The sequence below is a fragment of the Podarcis melisellensis genome (genome assembly GCF_964234715.1).
Source record: "Podarcis melisellensis genome assembly, chromosome: 13".
Classification (NCBI taxonomy): Eukaryota; Metazoa; Chordata; class Lepidosauria; order Squamata; family Lacertidae; genus Podarcis; species Podarcis melisellensis.
In genome coordinates this window covers 26065318-26089495 of record NC_138545.1, presented here as the reverse complement: position 1 = coordinate 26089495, position 24178 = coordinate 26065318, and the positions used below count along the sequence as shown (strand labels likewise).

At 40.0% G+C, this 24178-nt stretch overlaps 3 protein-coding genes across 3 annotated transcripts; 2 read left to right on the top strand and 1 right to left on the bottom strand.

The window, feature by feature from the left end:
* Positions 1-1693: 1693 nt before the first annotated feature.
* On the bottom strand, positions 1694-2644 carry LOC309356087 (olfactory receptor 10A7-like; the record flags this gene model as incomplete). The annotated part of the gene is made up of 1 exon (XM_081887267.1): positions 1694-2644. The coding sequence occupies one exon, from the start codon at positions 2642-2644 to the stop codon at positions 1694-1696; it is 951 nt and encodes a 316-aa protein (XP_081743393.1).
* Positions 2645-10173: 7529 nt separating this feature from the next.
* Positions 10174-11106, top strand: LOC309355546 (olfactory receptor 13H1-like; the record flags this gene model as incomplete). Its single annotated transcript, XM_081886491.1, has 1 exon — positions 10174-11106. The coding sequence occupies one exon, from the start codon at positions 10174-10176 to the stop codon at positions 11104-11106; it is 933 nt and encodes a 310-aa protein (XP_081742617.1).
* A 4876-nt stretch (positions 11107-15982) lies between these two features.
* On the top strand, positions 15983-18184 carry LOC309355543 (olfactory receptor 13H1-like). The gene is made up of 2 exons (XM_081886485.1): positions 15983-16141; positions 17176-18184. Exon 2 carries the CDS (start codon positions 17195-17197, stop codon positions 18125-18127), a length of 933 nt encoding a protein of 310 aa, XP_081742611.1. The 5' UTR covers positions 15983-16141; positions 17176-17194; the 3' UTR covers positions 18128-18184.
* The last annotated feature ends 5994 nt before the right edge of the window (positions 18185-24178 follow it).

The window sequence follows — 24178 nt, the reverse complement described above, 5'->3', positions numbered from 1 at the left end:
TGGACTAGAAGAACAAACATATCAAGTTGGATGAAATCCTCTCATCCCTGTTCAATATATTTGGTAACTACACATAAAGAAATATGACTTGTGCTGCAGTCGCTAAAATGTTAAATCACCATTTGGGATGTATGAATCTGTCCATTTCAATTTCTCTCCATTTCTCATTTTTGTAATCTTAATGATATTCATTTCCCACATGTCCGCATCAGTTTGCATTATAAAACAGTCCTCATGAAACTCCGTCATGTTTGTATATATTTTTGCCTAAGAGACACATTTTTGGAAAATAATGTGCCCTAATATAATGCATTTTTGTATGTTAATGTCACAAATGTATGAATTTTACTGTACATGTGTATGTATTTTTGTCAACATTTCTTCATGTGGGAACTGCACTGCAAAATTCAGAACATTGCAAATTTCACTCCATATAAGTTTCTCATTTAGGTGTCTATTTACATGGCTGTAAGAATAATAGAATTATAAAGTTATAAGGAACCTCAAGCATCTAGTCCAACTCTCTGCAATGCAGGAATCTCAACACATTGACTTACTCATTGAAATAATGGGTTTCTTACTTTGTTTATTTTTAAAATATTTAAGTTATACAGAAGAAGATATCATGAAACATGCAACGGTAAGTGAAGTGGGCACTGATTTTAAAAATAGAAGGTATGCATAATTTTGTTTATTGAATAATAAAGCAAAATGATGGAGCTGTCCAAATATAATATGTTTACTAATGGGAACAGTTAATTTTTTTAAAAAAATAATAAAGGTATACAAATATAATATAGCTTAACTAATGGAAATATATTCATATTAAACACCAATAAAACTGAGATAATTCTAAAACATTTCAGATACACTGATATGCTATCAGAAACCTGTGGAAACGATAGACCAAAATCTTTCTAGGAACAATTAGCAGCTGTACATGGATTTGATGGAGTTCTAAGAATCACTTCTGGGTGATTCTATACAATCATCATTTCTACACCACTATCTCCCCCCCCCCCCAGGAACAAACATAATAATTTGGTAACCTTCTCCCTGTCCACCTTCCATGATGAAGCATTCTTATTAGCAAGCTCCTAAACTGGCAGATACATTCAAGCCAGAATACTGTGGGAGTCTCTGCTGGATTTCTAATTTCCATGTCACTCACTCTTTCCTAGCAATCATATTTCTGCGCCAAAGTCTACTTACAAACAAGATTAGGGAAAGGAGTGATAAAAGCAGGCTTGATGGATGATACTGAGGAGCAAGGTCTGTGATAGGTTTGTGGGGAAAGTGACTTTTGTGGATTGGGGCAGAGCTATGTTTCTACAATTATTTCTGATTCTTGTATGGCTTCTTTGCTGTTCCTCCCACCTCCCCCAGATTCAAACTGTCCCTCCATACCACAGTTCAATTTCCAACTTCCAATTTCCAATTTTTACTGGGTTCCATAATTCTGATGAATAATTTGTTCTCCCCGAACCCTTTTCTCTCTTTGGATTTCACTGCCTATACTTCCCTGAGATCTATCAATTATTACCTGTGCCAGCTGTCAATTAGTTAAGTTACATTATATGCTCCATAATAGGCAAATACCTCTGGGAAATTGCAGATAGCTAACCTGTAGATCTCCATATATTGCTGGACTACAAATCTCATCATCCATTACCATTACATTTATCCATTTCTGCTACTTCCAGAATACAAGTTTTGCATCTACAAGCCTTTTCAAGGCTTCACGTACCTTCTTGTTCCTCAAGCTATAGATGAGGGGATTAATCATTGGCGTCACAATAGTATAGAAGATTGAGAAGATCTTGCTTGTGTCTACAGAGTGTTTAGCAGCAGGAACCACATACATTGTAATCAGTGTCCCATAGAAAGTTGTAACTACTATGAGGTGAGTGGAGCAGGTAGAAATGGCCTTTTTAGACCTGGTGCCAGAAGCCTGTTTGATAACAGCTGACAATATATAAGTGTAAGACACAACCGTAAGTAGGAATGGGATCAATGTTAGACTGGAAGAAAGAATGAAAGAAGTCTTTTCAAACAGGTATGTGTCAGAGCAAGCAAGTTTCAGCAGTGGAGAAAAATCGCAAAAGAAATGATCAATTTCATTGGGCCCACAGAAGGTCAAGCTTATCATCAGCAACACTGTAATTAAGGTTATTAGAAAGCCACTGATCCAAGAGCTAGCAGCCAGCCAAACACACATGTTGCTGTTCATAACAGTTGTGTAGTGGAGAGGGTTGCATATGGCGATATAGCGGTCATAAGACATCGCTGATAGGAGAAGGCATTCAGTGCCACCGAGTGATCCAAAGAAATAAAACTGAATCATGCAGTCCATAAAAGAAATGGTCTTCTCCTCAGAGATCAAACTGGTTAGCATCCTGGGAACAATGTTGGATGTATAGATGATCTCGAGGAAGGAAAGGTTACTCAGGAAGAAATACATGGGTGTGTGCAAGCTACGATCTGTTGATACAGTGATCAAAAGTAAGAAATTGGTAGCAAGTGTAACCATGTAGAAGATCAAAAACAAAGCAAACAGGAAGGGCTGCATTTCAGGGGTATCTGAGAATCCAAGTAGCAAAAATTCAGTGACTGAGGTCCCATTCCATGTGGTTAGGTATGCCATGTGGAGTTAATCTAGAGGAAACAGCAGGAACATAAATAATAGCTGCCACCAGGTCTGTTGTCAGTGTGGGAACACTGGAACAGAGTTAAGTACACCTAAATTAATTGAAACCAATAGCCATGTTTAGGTGGCTGGTGGATTGTGGCCAGTTCTTTATCTTCCCAAAAACAGCAGATGGAAATCAACGGATAGAATGAGGCTTTACTACCAATATGTTGCAGTTGAAGCCTCTGAAAATTTTCTCCTTAGAGTTAAAGTTACCCTCCAAAAAAGCATTTAATGTGGGAGAAATGAGGTGCGAAAAGACAGAAATCAGAGGTACCTGCCTCTATTTGCATACATGGAAATACCTTCTGCTTGGGATTGGCCCAGCCAACATGAATAACAAGTCAGTTATTAGTATAATTATTAAAAATATTATATGTTTATTTATACCCCGCCTTTTCCACTGACCCGACTCAAGGCAGCTTAAAGATAAAATCAACAATTACTAAAAACATAATAAAAGCAATAATTAGAAAAAAAACAATTGAACATTAATGGAACTAAAACTATATACAAATATAGATATCTAGGGAATCCTTACTCCTATGGTCCATCAGCCTGATCTTCAGGAATGAAACAAGTGTTGTCCTCTCCATCTTAGGAAAGTCTATCTGCTTCCTTTTCCACATGTCTCATGCTTTTAGATACACACAAGCACAGCTACTTTACATATCGACATCATATATACTAATAGTGAATTCATTTGGGTGTGATTCCCCCTCCCAAGACTTTTGTATTTCTGCAAATTTTGGAGTGCCCCCAAGCCCGGTGGCATCTCTCTTGTGGTGGTGATATTTTGACTGCATAAGGATTGTTACCTGAGCGGGGAGGGGGGGATGCAGCAGCATGCTGAGGGGCAGATTTGTAGTAATAGAAAAAAGGTAAAAAATAAAGAAACCAGCAAAAAGGGAAACAGGAAGCACCCCAATGACAGAAAAAGATGTTCAATGATGGCAATGCTGACTCTCTGTTGTGTGGGATGAAAATGGGGCAGATTCAAATTCTACAAGAGAGCCTAGCTCATGGGCTGGCTGGAACACTGAGCAGCAGACCTCCATACTGAAGCAAACTAAATATCCATTTACGCTAGGCTCAGCTTTCTCATGCTCTCAGGTCCTTCTAATTTCTATACTCACAATTATGTTTTCCATTCAGCACTGCATTATATGCAGGAATGCCCTGCGTAGGTTTTGATCTCTTCTGGAAGACATGCCATCTCTTCACCCACCCAATTTGTAATATTTCCCCTTTTATATATATATAAAGGTATCACAGGTCACTATGTCCCTTAGTGACTTCTACTAGGATGTTTTGGTTGTCACGCAGGAGAATTAGGCTGGGGAATCCTCCCTCTCCCCCTTTCCCCTTTGTAATAGAAACAGAAAACAACAATGCAATTATTTCATTGTAAGAGCCAGGAAGACAAGGACATGGAGCATCCCATTAAATGTCAATTGTGTATCCTCTGACAGAGGCATGGTCCCACCACTCACTTGTACACACACACTGCTTTGCATAGAAACCTGTGATTATCCTCCTAGTTAATGTTGTCCCCTTTACATGCTCCTTTCTCCCACTCTCTCACACACTTGCCTCCACCATAATTTGTCTAAGCTTAATATCCTTCCTTGGAGTTTTGAAATTCAGGTAAGAATGTGGAAACACCTCATTCACAATATCATAATCTCCTTCAGTTGTGGGCAGAACGCTGGATGGGGGGGGGGGAATGAACAGGAAACGTAAGTGTGGATTAGCCCTTAGACCAGCGGTTCTCAACCTGTGGGTCCCCAGATGTTTTGGACTACAACTCCCATCATCCCTGAGCTCTGGCCTTGCCATCTAGGGGTGATGGGAGTTGTAGTCCAACAACACCTGGGGACCCACAGGTTGAGAAAGGCTGCCTTAGACCAAACACCTGTTGTGACCTGAATTTCTTCCCTTTCTTTTTGAACTTCCAAGTCACACTAACTTATAACATGCCCTTCTTTATACTATGATTCTAGTATAAGATCCAGGCGCTCTTTAAATATTTTCCACCCTGTCACCATGAGGACTAGCGACTTCTTTTCGTAAAATATAAAATCGCTGCTCCTTGCTCTCGTGAGACTGTGTGTTTTAATTCGAAAAGGGTGTTCCGTGTACATTTGTGTGAGCTGTGCTGTAAAAAAAAAAAGGGGTCTGTATCTGTTTGTCAGTGGCAATTGGATGGCCGGATACTGCAGTGATGGAAAAGTTTTTGAAAAGAAAAGAACTGGACTCTGAACAAAATTTGGAGCCAGATGAGAGCCCAAGTATGAGTGGGCATGAAAAGAAAGCAAAGATGGTTAGCTCAAGCAAATTCTCTGGCACAAGGCAATATAGCGAAAGCTATATTTCATTTGGATTTACTTTCACCGGAGATGCAAACCAACCAACTCCACTGTGCGTGGTGTGTGGTGAAAAGCTAGCTAACAGTGCTATGGTCCCAAGCAAACTTAAACGCCATCTCCAAGTGAAACACCCTTCGCTTCAAAACAAGAATGCGGACTATTTTGTTCGCCTGTGTGAAAACACGGAGAAACAGGCAACTTTCATGAGACAAACCTCAAAGGTAAATGAAAGAGGTCTTAAAGCTAGCTATCACGTTGCTGAACTTATAGCCAAGTCAAAAAAGTCACACACTGTGGCAGAGACATTAATACTTCCCGCCTGCAAAGCTATTGTAGAGGAGATGCTCGGACCTGAAGCAGCTAAGGAAATAGCCAAAGTCCCTCTCTCAAACAACACAATTTCCAGACGTATTAATGACATGTCTGCAGACATTGAAAGTGTGGTTTTGGAAAAGATCCATAGCAGTGAGAAATTTGCATTACAACTTGACGAGTCTACTGATATCAGTGGACATGCTCAACTCTTGGCCAATGTGCGTTTTGTTGATGGTGATGCAATTAGAGAAAACTTCTTTTTCTGCAAGGGTTGCCAGAAAAAGCAACAGGAGAAGAAATTTTTCGGGTCACATCAGAATACCTTGAACAAGGAGGACTTAAGTGGGAAAACTGCACAAGTGTCTGCACCGATGGAGCTGCAGCCATGGTCGGGCACACCAAAGGCTTTGTAAGCAGAGTGAAGGAAAGAAATCCAGATGTGATTGTTACGCATTGTTTTTTGCACCGTGAGGCCCTCGTAGCCAAGACTTTACCAGCAGACCTAGTTCATGTGTTGGATGATGTTGTGCGCATGGTAAACTTTGTAAAGTCACGACCCGTGAAAAGTCGCATATTTGCAGCTTTGTGTGAGGAGATGGGAGCGAAGCATAAAACCTTGCTGTTTCATACGGAGGTCCGGTGGTTGTCGCGTGGCAAGGTCTTGGTTCGTGTGTATGAGCTGCGGGAGGAACTTAAAGTGTTTCTGACAAATGAGAGGTCAGATTACGCAAAGCTGCTTGCAAGTGATGAGTGGTGTGCAAGGCTGGCATACCTGGCAGATATATTTCATCATCTGAATGAACTGAACACACAAATGCAAGGCCGAAATGAAAACCTGCTTACAAGTACAGATAAAATAAATGGATTCCGTTCAAAGGTGCAACTCTGGCATCAACACGTAGAAAGTGGCAATCTTGAAATGTTCACACTCACCAAGCAATGGCAAGGTGTTCACACTGCTGCACTGTGTGAGATAATAGGTAAACATTTAAAAACTCTCGAGGGGAAGTTGTCATTTTATTTCTCTTCAGTCTCCACTGAATGCCTTGACTGGGTTAGGGACCCTTATAGCTCAGCATCAGTTGGTGGAAAGGACATGACTTTACAGGAGCAGGAGGAACTAACTGAACTGAGACAAAATCGTGGTTTCAAGCTAAGATTTGCTGATCTACCTTTGGACAGTTTTTGGTTGGAAACTGCCAAGGAGTTCCCCCCTTCTGGCAAACAAAGCTATTTTGACATTGCTCCCATTTTCCACTACATATCTCTGTGAGTTGAGCTTTTCAAGCATGATTGCTATAAAAACTAAATACAGAGAGAGACTGAGAGCTGTTGACGAAGAGCTACGTGTGGGTGTCTTTCTTCGATTCCAGCCAGAATATCAGCTTTGTGTTCAGCCAAACAGGCCCAGGTTGCGCACTGAATAAAGTATTTTATAATTTTTCATATTTCTGTTTACTTACTATTTCATAATAAAGTAATTATAAAATACTATCTTTGTGTTTATTTGATTCCTATTAAAGAGAGTTACTTTATATATAGTCAATATAGGCACAGAGTTAATTTTTTAAACATTTTCTAATGGTGGTGTGCCTCGAGATTTTTTTCATGAAACAAGTGTGCCTTTGCCCAAAAAAGGTTGGGAAACACTGCTCTAGACAAGATGGATGGGAGATTGCCTGCTCTTGAGGTGGTTACACTTCCTCTTAAGTAACAGGTACATGGCTTGGGTTTGCTCCTGGATCCTTTACTATCATCTGAGGCTTTGGTGGTATGGAGTGTTGGAGGGGGATTTTCAGATGGTGGCAGAGGACAGAGTGACTCCAGGAGACATAGGTGTAAAAACCCAAACTAAAACGAAGACTTTATTACAAAACAATAAACACAAACTCTGGTGGGTGTTATTCCTTCAGGCAGGCTATAAAACTCAGCTTTTTTCCTTTATAGCAACGGCCAGCTGCAGCCAATTAATCCCAGAAACTTCTTAAAGGTATACACACATGTTTCTGTGCCGAATGTCCTCTAACATGGAGGTCCTTCTATCAGCTTTAGCTCTATGGACAAGGACAGCCTAACATTTGTGCTTTGTGCTCTGTAAACCTCTAGGTTGGATTACTATAATGCGTTATAAATGGGTCTGCCTCTGAATTCAGTTCAGTAACTTCAGCTGGTGCAAAATTTGGTGGCCAAATGGTTGCTCATTAGAACAAGATGGTTTAAGCTTTAAGCCAAATTGCACTGGCTGCCAACTAGTTTCTGGGCCTAGTTAAGAGTGCAATGCTATACTCTATCTTACATTGCTCAGGACTTCAATATCTTCAAGACCTCTTCTCCCCATGCAAACTGACCCAGATCCTGTGCTTGTCATCTGAGGCTCTTCTCTATGTCCCCGCTCCTTGAGAGGTTCTGAGGATGACAACACAAGAATGGGCCTTTTCTGTGGTGGTTCCCCATCTGTGGAATGTCCCCTCAGAGAGGCTCACATGGAGCCATCATTGCATGTCTTTAGGCAACAGGCAAAAGCATTTGCGTGGACAGGCGGAGTGCCCAGATCCCGCGCGGTCCCCCCGTCACGTGGAATAACGACTCAAGACAACGTGCTATGGGATTAAATTGGCCACAACTTTATTAAATTTCAAATGTGGGTAGACCCTGGCTCAGGCATTGGGTGTTCTCCCTCCCCAGTCGCCAGCCGGGGACCTAGGGAGCATCAGGGTTATCCAGTGTGGGGGGGGATGGGCCGGCTCTGGAGAACATATGCTCAAGCAGAGATAGCCGCCCCCGTAACGCCGCCACCACAGGAGAAGGCAATGATGACCTTTCGGCGTACGCGTACGGTCAAAGCCTCCCTTCAGAAAACCCCTTTAACGGGGAACCCTGGTATCACCGTCGCAAAGAGGAAGATGGACAAAAGGATTCCGCCCAAGGCCTGATACCGCCAAAGTTGTGACGTTTTGCTACGGGAAAGGCGAAACCTGCCAATGCAGGGAAATTCCTTTCCGGCCCTTTAACAGCGACCTTAACGTAGCAGCGCCCGCATACCTGTGAAGAAAAGTTAACCTGCAAAACCTGTGAGGAAAAGTTAACCTGCAAAATAAGACATTAACTGAGGGTGGGTAGGGTGGGAGAAGCTCTGGAGCCAAGTGAGGATTCCAAGGTAAGATCCTCCCTCTATTGTGTGGGCAGGTAATCCCTCCCCTACCTGGCCTGGTATCCTTGGCAACGCTTCCCCCAGGTGGGATTGGACAACTGACTGAGGTAGGCGGAGACCTCCAGGTATCCCACCTGAGGGAAGGCAAAGCCAAGACTATGCTGTTGGAGCCTCTCCAGATCTAGGGGCTGCACGCGTCCACGCAAAGAGCGCCCCCCGTTTTAAGCGGGAAGCGGTCATTCTCTTAACCCCCATTCTTTAAATAATCTATGGCCTGTTAAAAATGGGGGCTGTTATCATGATTATTTTATTATGATGATGTTTATATTGTGCTATATCTTATGTTTTTCTTATTATGCGGCATCCCTAGGAGTGCTGAATCACTGATGCTCCCGGGATTATGCCGCCACTGGGAAATATGGAGAAAGTGGTTTTAAAATATTGCCCATCTAATTGAGCTAACTAAAACACTTAGACTTCTCTTTCAGTTCCAAGTTTTCATGGGAACAAAATAGTAATCTATGCCTCCTGAAATGTTTCTACTATATCTAGAGCGTTGCATACATAAAGATGCTATCCTGTGCTGTTTTAGTGCGTTATCTTTCAGAGATTCATGTAACATGAATGCTTCTTCATATTCCATATTTATATTTTTTTGAATAGTGAACTGACAACATGCTTTTTATTGGAATGATTTCAGTCTTTCTCATCCAATACACTGAAGGCTTATTAGAATTCCAGTACAGTTTGAAGAGTCCTGCATCTCAGTTTAATACCAAATGCTGACAAAGGACATTCAGGAAGTTTGGAAAGACCAAAGCATTTAAAGGTATTAGATGTTTTTATACTTTTCCATGTTAGTTTTATTGTCATTACCCCATCTTAACAAATGATTGCAGTTAAAGAAATATTTGGAGAATTTTGATCTGGAACTCTGACTGTTCCTACAATCTGATCTGGTTCATTTGTATTGCTTAGAAGAATGCATAATGTGGGGGGGGGGGGGAGAGAAAGCTCTACAACCGCTTCTACTTAGCTTAATCTTTTGCAACCCTGTATTTTGCTCAGTGTGCTGAATCCGAAGGATGGCCAAGAATACAGTAGCTTTCAAGAAACAATTGCATTTATTTTGAAATTCAGAAAGGAGAAAATGTCACCCTTGCTTCTCTAAATGGTTTATCCATGAAAATGAGCATATGTTTGTTTCACAGTTATTTAAATGTAGGACACAAAATTCTTAAATTCTGTGTAATAGTGAAGTTGCTCTATTAGAGAGAGTCTAAGTTTCTGAGTATTATTTTTGTAATTGATCATAGTGGAAGTTATTATGATTTCATTTTTCCTCATCTGTTTCTTGCCAAAAGGGATCCTTTAGGCTCACCTCACCCTATGCTCAGTGCAAGAATCTTCATCACAGAAAACATTAAAGGGTTTGAATTTCTCCAAAGCAAGTGTGCAACACCATTTCCTTAGATTTGTTGATAGCTGATAATGAACCAATAGAAACTTATCAGGAATCTGTTCTCACTATTACAGTACCATACTTTCCTTAACCTTCTAGCAAAATACCATGCAAATATTACAAAATGAGGTCCCTTTCTCTTTCTTTCTTTTTTGTTTATCATTGCAGATAATATTTGAATCCGGATATGAGAGAAGAAAATGAGACTGAATTGACTGAGTTTATCCTCATTGGCTATTCTGGTCGGCCAAAGACAAGGATGGGACTCATTGTTTTCCTGATTGTTGTATATGCTATCACTGTAGTGGGAAATTTTATTATAATCTTGGTGACCACAACTGATCCTCGGCTTCACAATCCCATGTATTTTTTCCTCAGTAACCTGTCCTTCCTTGACATTTGCTATGCATCTTCTTCAATCCCACAAGCCATTGCAAATCTTCTGGTGGACAAACCCACCATGTCCTTTGCCATGTGTTACTTCCAAATGAGTAGTGGTTCCTACTTAGCAGTGACTGAATGCTTCCTGTTGGCTGTCATGGCTTATGACAGACTTATAGCCATTTCCAGCCCACTGCATTACATGTTAATCATGAACAAGAGACTGTGCATTCAGTTAGCAGCTGGGACATGGTCAATTGGCTTATTTTTAGGGGCTATTCCCATTTATGCCATACCAGCTCGCTTTTGTGGGAAAAATTTGGTGAATCATTTCACATGTGAAGTCAAAGCAGTTATGAAGCTGGTTTGCTCAGATACTTCCTTGAGCCAGCTGGTTATGTTCTTCACTGGGAGTGTCACTTTGCTTGGTCCCTTTAGCTTTATCCTTTTCTCATATTTGCGCATAATTGTGGCAATTCTAAGAATCCACTCAGCAGGGGGCAGGATGAAGGCTTTCTCCACATGTGCTTCCCACTTGACTGTAGTATCCATATTCTATGGCACCTTCATGTTCTCATATCTCCGCCCCCAAACTAAGACCACAAAAGATGTAGACAAGATAATTTCTCTCTTCTATGGAAGTGTGACTCCCATGTTAAACCCATTAATCTACACTCTCAGAAATCAGGAAGTTATAGGGGCCTTGAGAAGACTTATGGGAAAGAAAGTAGATTCATGAAAAAGATACCTTGATCATATTGAGGATTGAAATATTTCTGTGCCTCTTGATGTTATTGCTTCTGTTATTATTACAACCTTAACAGCTACTGAATACATTTGAAACTAGGAAAGCTGAATGTGTTGTGTATAATGGAAATGAAGGCACCTTGAAAATCTAACTGATATGCTAAAAGTAAATTTCTCCTCTCTTTCAGATGCAGCTAGGTGGAATGATTGTCAATTGAAACCAAGGAAAGGAGACAAACAGTTGGTTTCAGCTGATTTGATGGAGTGTGCTTTAATGTCTGCCATTTCCCTCAGATGCAGCCAGCTTGTAAAACAGGCTACAATGTAGCTGCTGCACAGGGATAGCAAAACCTCTGTATCTCCTGTTATAATAATGCCAGGTCCTTTCATTTTCCATATGTTCATCTAGTGTAGGGCTGGCCAACATGGTGGCCTCCAGATGTTGTGGACTACAACTACTATCATCGCTGAACAGTGACCATATTGACAGGGGTCAGGGATGGACAAATCTGTAGATGTGGTTATCATTTTTTTCCTGTCTTAAGTTCAGGTCTCTGCATTTCTACATCACTTTCTGTTGTTTTGTTTATTATTTCTAATAAATCCATGAAAAATTATTAGCATTTTATTTTTCTTATAGATTTGTACATATGTAGAATTTTATTCAAAGAGCTTTTTGTATTTGTTTTCTTATTATTCTTATTTTGACAAAGAAACAATCATAAATAAATAGGAATAAAAATGTGAACTCCACCACCGAGACCATTCCATTGTAACTATCCAACCTCCAAAAATTTCAACACCTCTTGCAATGGTTTGACCCCTTTCCATTTTAACAGTACATATTCTACAAACATTTCCCATATCTCCTCGAAATCATTTCTCCTGCATATTCCCCATTTTATCTTAATGGCACATGTTAATTTATCATTAATAGCTATATCACTCACCTCTTTATACCATTCTTTAATTTTATAATCTGCTTGATACTTCCCAGCTATCATAATTCATAAAGCTGTCAATAAATTTGTGAGCAAGTCCTTCATAGCCTGTGAACCTTCCACCCCATCGTAAACTCATAATCATGCTACCTCTGGACTTTTGGTCAGCTTTAACCCAGTGATTTCTCCTAAAACATATGTACAATTTTTCATTAACATTTAGTGCAAATTCCTCCTAATAAATTCATTTGCTATACAATTTTCACTAAGGTACACATTTTTGCAAGCAATTTTGCAAATGTAATGCATTTTGTATTGATATATGCAGTTTTATGCTCAGTTTAATATATGCATTTTGTTTGCATTGAGACCTATGTCACAAAATTCAGATGAATGGGGATTTTGAGAGATACAAAACTGGAATTAGGCAAGTAACACTATGGGGAGCTTATTCACTTTTGGGTAACTAACAGGGGGTGGGTCGACTGATTTTTTCTTTTGTGACAAAACACTTATATGATGGGTTAATATGCCTTGTCTTATCAAAATCTTCTTCCATAAACAGTATTTCACCTATCTAAAATTATTGCATCATTAATAGGAGTATTAGTGTCAGCATTATTTATAACCCAGACTTGAAACAAATACATGTATAGTTCTATGAATATATTTTTTTTCCTTAAAAAATTGGATGAGAACCTCAATAACAGTGGCATGAGTTTACTGCTCAAGTATTCCCAATTTGCCTTTTTTGAGATTTGAACAAGTCAAAGTAAGAAACTATGAAGCAGAGTACTGTTAATTTCTTGCAGAAAGACATTTTCCCACTAGAGCCCAACAGCACTAATTAGGTCTTAACTTTGAATCCCATCAGGGAAAATGTAGCATTCCAAGAAACTTAAGAATTGCTTCATAATGTAGTTGTTGCTTGAGGGAAAATATATTAAGGTTATTTTCTTCTTTAAATGTATTCAGGGAAGTGGTCAGCAGAAATGGCCTTCTGCATTTCAAATATCTTTCTCAAGCTGAACCAAAGCCCCCTTCAAAGTCTGACTGAGATTTGAGATTTGATCATTTTCAGCGTTCCCTCTTGCTGATTTCTGCCAGGTCCCATTTATTCAATAGTTGTGGAGAGGCTAGGAGGAAAATTTTAGGAGAGGAGGCAGGTGACAGTGGATAGCAAGCCTCCAAGGTTGTATTGTACCATCATAGACACAGGGATATGTTGTCATTGCTGCTGCTAACATATGATTTAGGCACCAAACTAACAGGTTTTCCAAATGTAACCCCTGTAAGCATGGGACTTCCAGCGACCCATGTTTTTAATTCTGCTTGCAGACAGACCCCAATGCACTGCCATCATAGCAGCCCCAATTCAAAAAGAATGGGCTGCATATTCCGACGCTGGAAGTCCACTGGCCTGAATAGCCTTTCTCATCACTCTGGTAAACTGGTGCCTAGCTAAATGAGTTCCATCACTGTGATTAAGGAATGGGCCAGCTCCAGGAGGCCTGAGTTGCAGAAATCTCCTGGCTTCCTTGACCAGGCAGAGACCCCTCTGTGCTGTCAAAAGCAAATATTGATTTGCTGACAAATGAAATAGTGGCAGACTGAATTCTTAATGTCTTGGCAGGCTGCCCCAGGTGGAACAAATGCACGAGATAATGACAAACTTAGATCTGTAGTTGGTGTAGACCCAATGCAATGGCTAATGTCTTCACACGAAAGGCTATAAAATCAGCCCAAGCTTTCTTGTAGGACCTGAGTAGAGGGGGCGAAGGAGGCGACTACTCCCTGTGTCAATATATGCTTCCAAGGTTCCAGAGGTGGTCTTCAAAAGGCTTGGGCAGCCATTGTGCTTCTGGTGCCAATAATCTGAAGCAGTATATCTGAAATCGAGACTGTGCAACAGCAATTTCATTAGACACCCCAGGGATAAATTTGGCTGAAAATACAATGCTAAATTTTAAACAATGCAGGACAAAGGCCCGCAGAAGGCAAGTAACCCTGTGGGAACACGATGATTGCTTTGCCAATACACTCAAAATGACAATGCAGGACAAAGGCCCGCAGAAGGCAAGTAACCCTGTGGGAACACGATGATTGCTTTGCCAATACACTCAAAATGATTGGCCAAGAGGCCTGGGATGATTGTGGTGCCACCTTGGTGTGAGGATATTACTCCACCCACACCAGGGTAGGGAGAACTGGGTTGATGGCCTTCCCGCAACCAGGGCCATATTTTAAGATGATCCCACTAACCCCCCAAAATAAGCCACTTGATTATGTCCCAGCTGCTAACTGAATGCACAATCTCTTGTTCATGTTTAACATGTAATGCAGTGAGTCTGGATAGGGCTATGAGTCAGTCATAAGCCATGACAGGCAACAGGAAGCATTCAGTTGTACATAAGCAGACACCACTGCTCATTTGCAAGTAACATGTCACAAAGGACTTGGTGTCAAAAGAATCCACTCAGCAGGGGGCAGGATGAAGGCTTTCTCCATATGTGCTTCCCACTTGACTGTAGTATCCATATTCTATAGCACCTTCATGCTCTTATATCTCCACCCCCAACCTAAGACCACAAAGGATGTAGACAAGATAATTTCTATTTTCTATGGAGTAATGACTCCCATGTTAAACCCATTAATCTACACTCTCAGAAATCAGGAAGTTATGGGGGCCTTGAGAAGACGTGTGGAGGAAAGTGGATTCATGAAAAAGATACCTTGATCATATTGAGGACTGAAATATTTTCTGTGCCCCTTGCTGTTACTGCTTCTATTTTTATCAGAACCTTAACAGCTACTGAATACATTTGAAACTAGGAAAGCTGAATGTGATGTGTTAAGATGGAAATAAAGGCTCCTTGAAAATCTAACTGATATGCTAAACATAATTTTCTCCTCTCTTTCAGATGCAGCTAGGTGGAATGATTGTCAATTGAAACTAAGGATAGGAGGCAAACAGTGATGGTCACACACAAGTTTTCAAGCAAAACAAAGAAATTTCCCCAGTATCATTTGAAAAGATAAAAACGCCATCTAACTACAGTGAAATGATGGAACTGATCCTGAATGAATGAATGCTTTTTTATTAATCAGTATAAGAATTTGCTAATGGATGCGCTGGGAAGAGGCACTAAAAATGAAGGGCAACACTGGATCCTTCTGGAGAATGCAGCAAGGATCACACAGTCTAATTAATAATTGGGCCCAATTCAGAGACCAATGCTGAGGTAATATGTCTTACATGGCTCAGGACTTCAGTATCTTAAGGAACGCTTCTCCCCATACAAACTGACCTAGATCCTATACTTGTCATCTGAGGCTCTTCTCTATGTCCCCGCTCATCGAGAGGTTCTGAGGATGACAACACAAGAATGGGCCTTTTCTGTGTTGGCTCCCCATCTGTGGAATGTTCCCCCAGAGAGACTCACATGGAGCCATCATTACATGTCTTTAGGCAACAGGCAAAAGCATTTCTATTAACCCCCATACTTTAAATAATCTATGGCCTGTTAAATGGGAAGGGGGCTGTTATTATGATTATTTTATTATTATGATGTGTATATTATGCTATATCTTATGTTTTTCTTATTATGTGGCATCCCTAGGAGTGCTGAATCACTGATGCTCCCGGGATTATGCCGCCACTGGGAATTATGGAGAAAGTGGTTTTAAAATATTGCCCATCTAATTGAGCTAACTAAAACACTTAGACTTCTCTTTCAGTTCCAAGTTTTCATGGGAACGAAATAGCAATCTATGCCTCCTGAAATGTTTCTACTATATCTAGAGCGTTGCATACATAAAGATGCTATCCTGTGCTGTTTTAGTGCGTTATTTTTCAGAGATTCGTGTAACATGAATCCTTCTTCATATTCCATATTTTTATTTTTTTGAATAGTGAACTGACAACTTGCTTTTTATTATCCACTGAAACGATTTCGGTCTTTCTCATCTCATACACTGAAGGCTCACTAGAATTCCAGTACAGTTTGAAGAATCCTCCATCTCAGTTTAATACCAAATGCTGACAAAGGACATTCAGGAAGTGTGGAAAAACCAAAGCACTTAAAGGTATTAGTTGTTTATATACTTTGCCATGTTAGTTTCATTGTCATTAGCCCACCTTATAGCAATTAAAAAGGCATTTGGGGAATTTTGATCTGGAACTCTGACTTTTCCTCCAATCTGGATCATTTGTATTGCTTAGAAGAATGCATAATGTGTGTGGGGTCGGGGGGAAAAGAAGCACTACAGCTTCTTCTACTTAGCTATATCTTTTGCAACCCTGTATTTTTCTCAGTATGCTGAATCAGAAGGATGGTCAAGAATACAGGAGCTTTCAAGAAACAATTGCATTTATTTTGAAATTCAGAAAGGAGAAAATGTCACCCTTGCTTCTCTAAATGTTTTATCCATGAAAATGAGCATATGTGTTATGCACTAAAAAGCTGTGTCAAAAGTGACGAAATAAATAAATTTGTTTGTAATGCTAATATAACTATAAAATATTCAATTTTAAGTCAATATTTCTGCAAAATATTGGATCTTGAAACATATTTGTAAAAATACAGCAGGATATAATGCTGCTGGATTAAACTTCATAATATTAAAAAGTTGGATTTTTATGTAAATTGTTTCACAGGTATTTCAATGTAGGACACAAATTTCTTAAATTATGTGTGAAATTGATGTTGCTCAATTAGAGAGATAATTTCAAAGTCTAAGTTTCTGAGTTTTATTCTTGTAATTGATCATAGTGGAAGCTATTCTGATTTCATTGTTTATTTAATTTTTGCTCATCTATTTCTTGCCAAAAGGGATCCTCTAGGCTCACCCCACCCCATGCTCAGTGCAAGAATTTTCAACACAGAAAACGTCAAAGGGTTTGAATTGCTCCAAAGCAAGCAGTGTGCAAATCATTTCCTTAGATTTGCTAATAGCTCATAATAAACAAAACAGAAGCTTTAATAGATTTTTGAAACTAATCATTAATATGTTCTCATTATTACAGTACCATACCTTCCCAAACCTTCTAGCAAAATACCATGCAAATATTACAAAATGAGGTCCCTTTCTCTTTCTTTCTTTTTTGTATATCATTGCAGATAATATTTGAATCAGGATATGAGAGAAGAAAATGAGACTGAATTGACTGAGTTTATCCTCATTGGCTATTCTGGTCGGCCAAAGACAAGGATGGGACTCATTGTTTTCCTGATTGTTGTATATGCTATCACTGTAGTGGGAAATTTTATTATAATCTTGGTGACCACAACTGATCCTCGGCTTCACAATCCCATGTATTTTTTCCTCAGTAACTTATCCTTCCTTGACATTTGCTATGCATCTTCTTCAATCCCACAGTCCATTGCAAACCTTCTGGTGGACAAACCCACCACGTCCTTTGCCATGTGTTACTTCCAAATGAGTGGTGGTGCCTACTTAGCAGTGACCGAATGCTTCCTGTTGGCTGTCATGGCTTATGACAGGCTTATAGCCATTTCCAGCCCACTGCATTACATGCTAATCATGAACAAGAGATTATGCATTCAGTTAGCAGCTGGGACATGGTCAATTGGCTTATTTTTAGGCGTTATTCCCATTTATGCCATACCAGCTCACTTTTGTGGGAAAAATATGATTGATTATTTGACATGTGAAGTCAAAGCAGTTATGAAGCTGGTTTGCTCAGATACATCCTTGAGCCAGCTGGTTATGTTCTTCACTGGGAGTGTCACTTTGCTTGGTCCCTTTAGCTTTATCCTTTTCTCGTATTTGCGCATAATTGTGGCAATTCTAAGAATCCACTCAGCAGGGGGCAGGATGAAGGCTTTCTCCACATGTGCTTCCCACTTGACTGTAGTATCCATATTCTATGGCACCTTCATGTTCTCATATCTCCGCCCCCAAACTAAGACCACAAAGGATGTAGACAAGATAATTTCTATTTTCTATGGAGTTATGACTCCCATGTTAAACCCATTAATCTACACTCTCAGAAATCAGGAAGTTATAGGGGCCTTCAGAAGACTTGTGGGAAAGAAAGTGGATTCATGAAAAAGATACCTTGATCATATTGAGGATTGAAATATTTTCTGTGCCTCTTGATGTTATTGCTTCTGTTATTATCACAACCTTAACAGCTACTGAATTCATTTGAAACTAGTAAATCTGAATATGTTGTGTTAAAATGGAAATAAAGGCTCCTTGAAAATATAACTGATATGCTAAAGATAAATTTATTGTTTTAAAAGTAGCTTCTTTCATGTCAAAGCAAGTAATTCCTAACAGTGTTTAAATCTACCGTTGGAGATTAAATCTAAGCAAGTCATGTACATGCACAATACAAACCAACTTAATACAAAATGCACTGTTGTACGATTAGAATTTCTGCATTAGCTTATAAATAGTTGAAATGGTGTTGATTAAAGTGACTACAATTTTCTAAATGTTGTAAAGAAGTTAAATTACAAAATACCAGCCTGTAGGCTTAACCATAAAGCCCAAATGTATTTGCTTTCCACTTATGTCCCTATTTCCTAGTCCCTTTGTATTTGGTTGCATTTAGTTGTATCCAATGCTAGACCAACTTAGAGAAGACCCATTGAAGTCAATGGACATCATTAACTTAGGCTAATTAATTGTAATCAGAAAAAGGTTAATCAGACACAATAGATGAGAGAAAAATGAGCAAATTCAGATACCAAAGGTTAAATTGTATTCACAACTGGCCCTACTGTAATTGGCACAGGGCAGATAAATATTGGAGAAAAGGACCTAAAATGGCAGTTACTGATTCCAGCTAAGCAGACGGACTTCTTTCTCTCTCTTTTTTATCCTTTCCCCTCCCTCTGGTTTCAAAATATCTGCACACAGGAACAGGAAAGGAGGAATGAAATGGCCCTTGGTCAAAACCAAGCTGTTGGGTGGACCTCTCCTCTCTTTCAGATGCAGCTAGGTGGAATGATTGTCAATTGAAGCCAAGGAAAGGAGGCAAACAGTTGGTTTCAGCTGAATTGACGGAGTGTACTTTAATGTCTGCCATTTCCCTCAGATGCAGCCAGCTTGTAAAACAGGCTATAATGTAGTTGCTGAACAGGGATGGAGAAACCTCTGTATCTCCTGTTATAATACTGCCAGGTCCTTTCATTCTCCATATGTTCATCTAGTGTAGGGGTAGCCAACATGGTGGCCTCCAGATGTTGTGGACTACAACTACTATCATCACTGACCATTGACCATATTGACAGGGGTAAGGGATGGACAAATCTGTAGCTGTGATTTTCTCCACTCATTTTTTTCCTATCTTAAGTTCAGGTCTCTGCATTTCTACATCACTTTCTGTTGTTTTCTTTATTATTTATAATAAGTCAGTTGCCCAGGTTTCCTGCAACCTTATCACATCGAAACTCGTTATGTACTCATGAAATGACTCATTCCCTACTTTGTTGGCACAACCCGCTATGTTCCATGAGATAATATTTAGGCTACTCTCGCCATTGGCAATTTGGCTTCATTGTGAAGGGCAGATTGTAGTCAGCTCTTCCTCTGTCTCAGTTATAACACAGCCATTCTTGAGGTGTCTGAAATGTTGTTCTTTCTGGGGTTGTTTTACAGACTTGTCCAGATTGTCAGCCGTCAGCAGTAGTGTCCAGTTGTTTGTGGCTTTCAGGGGATCAGAGTAAAAAATGATTAGATCTGTCTCTGGCAGTCTTGATGTTGTGCTTTCCTTGGGTGCGGCGTCATCTGGCAGTGGGTGATCTGTTTTCAGTCCATGAAAATTCATTAGCATTTTTTAAAAATAGATGTGTACATATGTAGAATTTTATTTAGTGAGCTTCTTTGTATTTGCTTTCTTTTTATTATTATTATTATTTCATTCTACCAAAGCTACAATCATAAATAAATAAGAATAAAAATGTGAACTCTGCCACTGAGACCATTCCATTCTAACTATCCAACCTCCAAAAATTTCAACACTTCTTCTAATGATTTTAACAGTACAAATTCTACAAACACTTCCCATATCTCCTCAAAATCATTTCTCCTGCATATTCCTCATCTTACCTTAATGGCACATGCTAATTTATCATTAATACCTATATCCCACACCTCTTTATGCCATTCTTCAATTTTATATTCTGCTTGGTACTTCCCAGCTATCATAATTCATACAGCGGTCAATAAATTTGTGAGCAAGTCCTTCATAGCCTGTGAACCTTCCACCCCATCGTAAATTGATAATCATGCTACCTCTGGACTTTTGGTCAGCTTTAACCCAGTGATATCTCCTTAAACATAAGTACAATTTTTCATTAACGTTTAGTGCAAATTTCTCCTAATAAATTAATTTGCTATGCAGTTTTCACTATGGAACACATTTTTGCACGCAATTTTGCAAATGTAGTGCATTTTGTATTAATATATGCAGTTTTATGCTCAGTTTAATAAGTGTACTTTGTTTGCTTTGAGACCTATGTCACAATATTCAGATACATTTGAATTTTAAGGGCTAGTTGCGCATTGGTTTGTGTTTTGGTTCAAGAGGTGTTAATTAGGCAGCTTCTCATTTAAATACAAACAAAATTAAATTTCTCTCCTCTTCCTATTGATGCAAAAGTATAATTGTTGTAAACAAAATTGAATTAGGCAAGTAACACTATGGGGAGCTTATTCAGATTCGGGTAACTAACAGGAGGTGGGTCGACTGACTTTTTCTTTTTTGACAAAACACTTATATGATGGGTTAATATGCCTTGTCTTATCAAAATCTTCTTCCACAATGAGTATTTCACCTTTCTAAAATTCTTGCATCATTAATAGGAGTATTAGTGTCAGCATTATTTATAACCCAGACTTGAAACAAATACAAGTATAGATCTATGAATATATATTTTTTATTTAAAAAAATTGGATGAGAACCTCAATAACAGTGGCATGAGTTTACTGCTCACGTATTCCCAATTTGCCTTTTTTGAGATTTGAACATCTGTTAGGTCCCATCATGTACCCTGATATTCTTCCAAGTCAAAGTAAGAAACTATGAAGCAGAGTACTGTTAATTTCCTGCAGAAAGACATTTTCCCACTGGAGCCTAACAGCACTAATTAGGTCTTAACTTTGAATCCCATCAGGGAAAATGTAGCATTCCAAGAAACTTAAGAATTTCTTCATAATGTAGTTGTTGCTTTAGTGGGAAAATATATTAAGGTTATTTTCTTCTTTAAATGTATTCAAGGAAGTGTACATCAGAAATAGCCTTCTGCAGTTCATATATCTTTCTCAAGCTGAAACAAAGCCCTCTTCAAAGTCTGATTGAGATTTGATCATTTTCAGCTTTCCCTCTTGCTGATTTCTGCCAGGTCCCATTTATTCAATAGTTGTGGGGAGGCAAGGAGGAAAACTTTAGGAAAGGAGGCAGTTGCACTTTGAGCAGCCCCCCCCCCCAAATGAGACACAGTGACACAGGATTTTACTTTAAGTTTTTGGGCAATTAACATTATTAAATACAGAATTTGAGTGGTATTGGCTTAGGCATTGGAATCCCACAGACTATATCAGACTCCCGCTCGCATCGCAAGGAGTCTGTTAAGGGCGAAACATCGCCAGAGGGAGCACTGCCAGTGACAACCAACTTGAGCTCACCCCCAGTGTCCCCATGGGGTCCTGGCATGGCCCAAGCCCCTACCACGGAGTTTCGGACAAGATCCAGACCGACCCCTGGATTCCTTTAATGGAATACCCTTGACCTTGGAGGGGTATGTGATGGCCACACCTCCCTTCCCCCACACATTGCTGTTCCAATGCCTAACTGCTAAACCTTACAAAGTTGTGGCGATTACTATGCGGTAGGTGGAAATGAAATGGCTCTGTCAATCTGCCAGATTGAAAAATTCCTACCAGGCCCCCATTGCAAAACAGGTGACCAACAAAGTGCATAGCAAGGCCAGATGCACAAAGGAAAGGGTGGGTGGGTGTTCCACTCTGCAAGGCAAAAGAGGTCCAGCAAACATCGCACAGGGCTTATATTGTTTCACAGCCACCCCCCAAGACAAGTGATTGGCTTTAGGGTCCAAGTGACTGCAAAATGACCAACCGGAGCGGAACCTGCCTTACCCTGCCTGCACCAGATAGTGGGGCGTGCTCAGAGATCCGATCGCAACGTGTACCCTCAGTCAAGTGGATCCGATTTGACAGAGGATAGCAAGCCTCTAAGCATGTATTGTGCCATCATATACACAGGGATATGTTGTAATCACTGCTGCTAGCATATGATTGGAAGGCTTAATCTTTATATACAAATTATATTTGACCTTTCCCACAGCACACCCCCAAATATAGTTATCTCACACAGTTGAGATGTTTTCAATACTGAACAGAATTTCAGCAACTCCAAAATCACCACCCCACCTTTCATCCCCAAACCCACTCACTTAACTGACCATCCTTGGGGAGAGCCCTGAAACAAGCCAAGGCTATTAGCCTTGCTATTCAGGAGGCTGTTAGCTGCAAGATCAATCAAACCAGGACTCTTCCTATCGTTCTCAACATGTGTGCCTATCAGAAGAGTGATTCAGCTGTGTTCCTCTGCCTTAATCTGGTGAAAGACAAGTAACTGCTGGACTCCTTACTAGTGCGGTGCCAGATTTTAATTAAGTTTGACGAAGGAGGATTGCTTTGGATTGATGGCTAAGAAAAAAAAGCGGTAGCGAGAGCCCTCCGAGCCAAGTTGCTTAACCAGATCAAAAACAAAATCTAAACAATTAAGCCGGACAGACTTCTCGGACTGGACGATTGCCAAAATTGAACAAGAGGTGCCTGATGGGCTAGAAACAAGGACAAGGGAACTTTTCAAACCTTGTATTTAAGTGTTTGACTAAGAAGCTAACCAGGAGGAAGGATGGACAAATTATAGCAGAAAAAGAAAGATCAAATCATTCATCAAGGAGACATTAAACCTACAAAGACCAGTTGCTCCAGTTCTAAGTGGCCAAGCATGAAGAGGAATCCTCATTACCCCTTATGGCCTCACAAACCCCGCACCCTCACTGTCCACGATTTAGAGAAATGTGTGTAAAGGAGATGAGGTGGGGAAGCTTTTTAAGTCTGAGATCCACATTCTTACTAGAACAGCTTTCGGGGGGATGTGTGTTACATATTACTGGTGGTGAGAGCAAAGGTAAAAGCAGTTGGGCTCAGAGGCAAACAGTGCGAGGAAAATTGCTTTTCTCCTAAAAACTGCATTCCTGCCATGAAAAATAAGGCTTATACATGCATACCTCTTTCTTCCATCAAAGCAAGCAGTTCAAGAATACATTCATGCACTTGAGGAGAAAGGTCATTCTCAAAGGCAACAGAGTGAGGCATGGTGAGAGTCCCAAACACCAGACAGAGCAAGCATGAGTACTGCATACACCCCCTGGATCTGAGGTTCCACACCTCTGTACACATGTAGACTCTCCATGGTTAGAGGCTTCAGAATACCAGTTGCTGGAAAATGCAGGAGGAGAGAGTACACTTGTGCCCATGTTCTGCTTGGGGATTTCCCATGAGGATATGGCTGGCCACTGTGACAGCAGGATGCTGAGTTATATGGACCCTTGGGCTGAGTTCCTTTCCCTAGTCATAGTCCAAGAGTTGGACAGCAGAAGACAGGGACAGCGGCTCAGGGTCTGAAGGCATGGCCCTGTTATTTCCCACAACCGAGTTTCATAAAACCTCCAAAGGGCTACTGTGTCATAGATAATAGTGACAATGTTAAATACGACCCTTGGTTTACTGGGCATATCTAGGCACAATTGAAAGTGCTGCTATTGAACTTTGAAAGCCATCTACAGATTGAGGAAGGCCAATATGCTAACAGATAAATGTACTCAGGTCTTAAGAATCAGCATAAGAGATCCTGCTGATAGACCCAAGATCAAGATAAATGAATTTACTGGGATTAAGAGACAGGGCCTGCTTTATTGTCAACTCATTTTGGAGAAACTTTGACTAAACATGGTATAGTTAAGAGTGTTGAACCTGGGAGACCAATTCACATTGTTGCTCATTTTAACTTGATACAGCCTTACTTTTTAAACTGACTGTGTATGAGTACATGAACTT

What these genes read in the sequence shown, in the direction of transcription:
- LOC309355543 (XM_081886485.1), top strand. Translation starts at nt 17,195, where the DNA reads ATGAGAGAAGAAAATGAGACTGAATTGACTGAGTTTATCCTCATTGGC.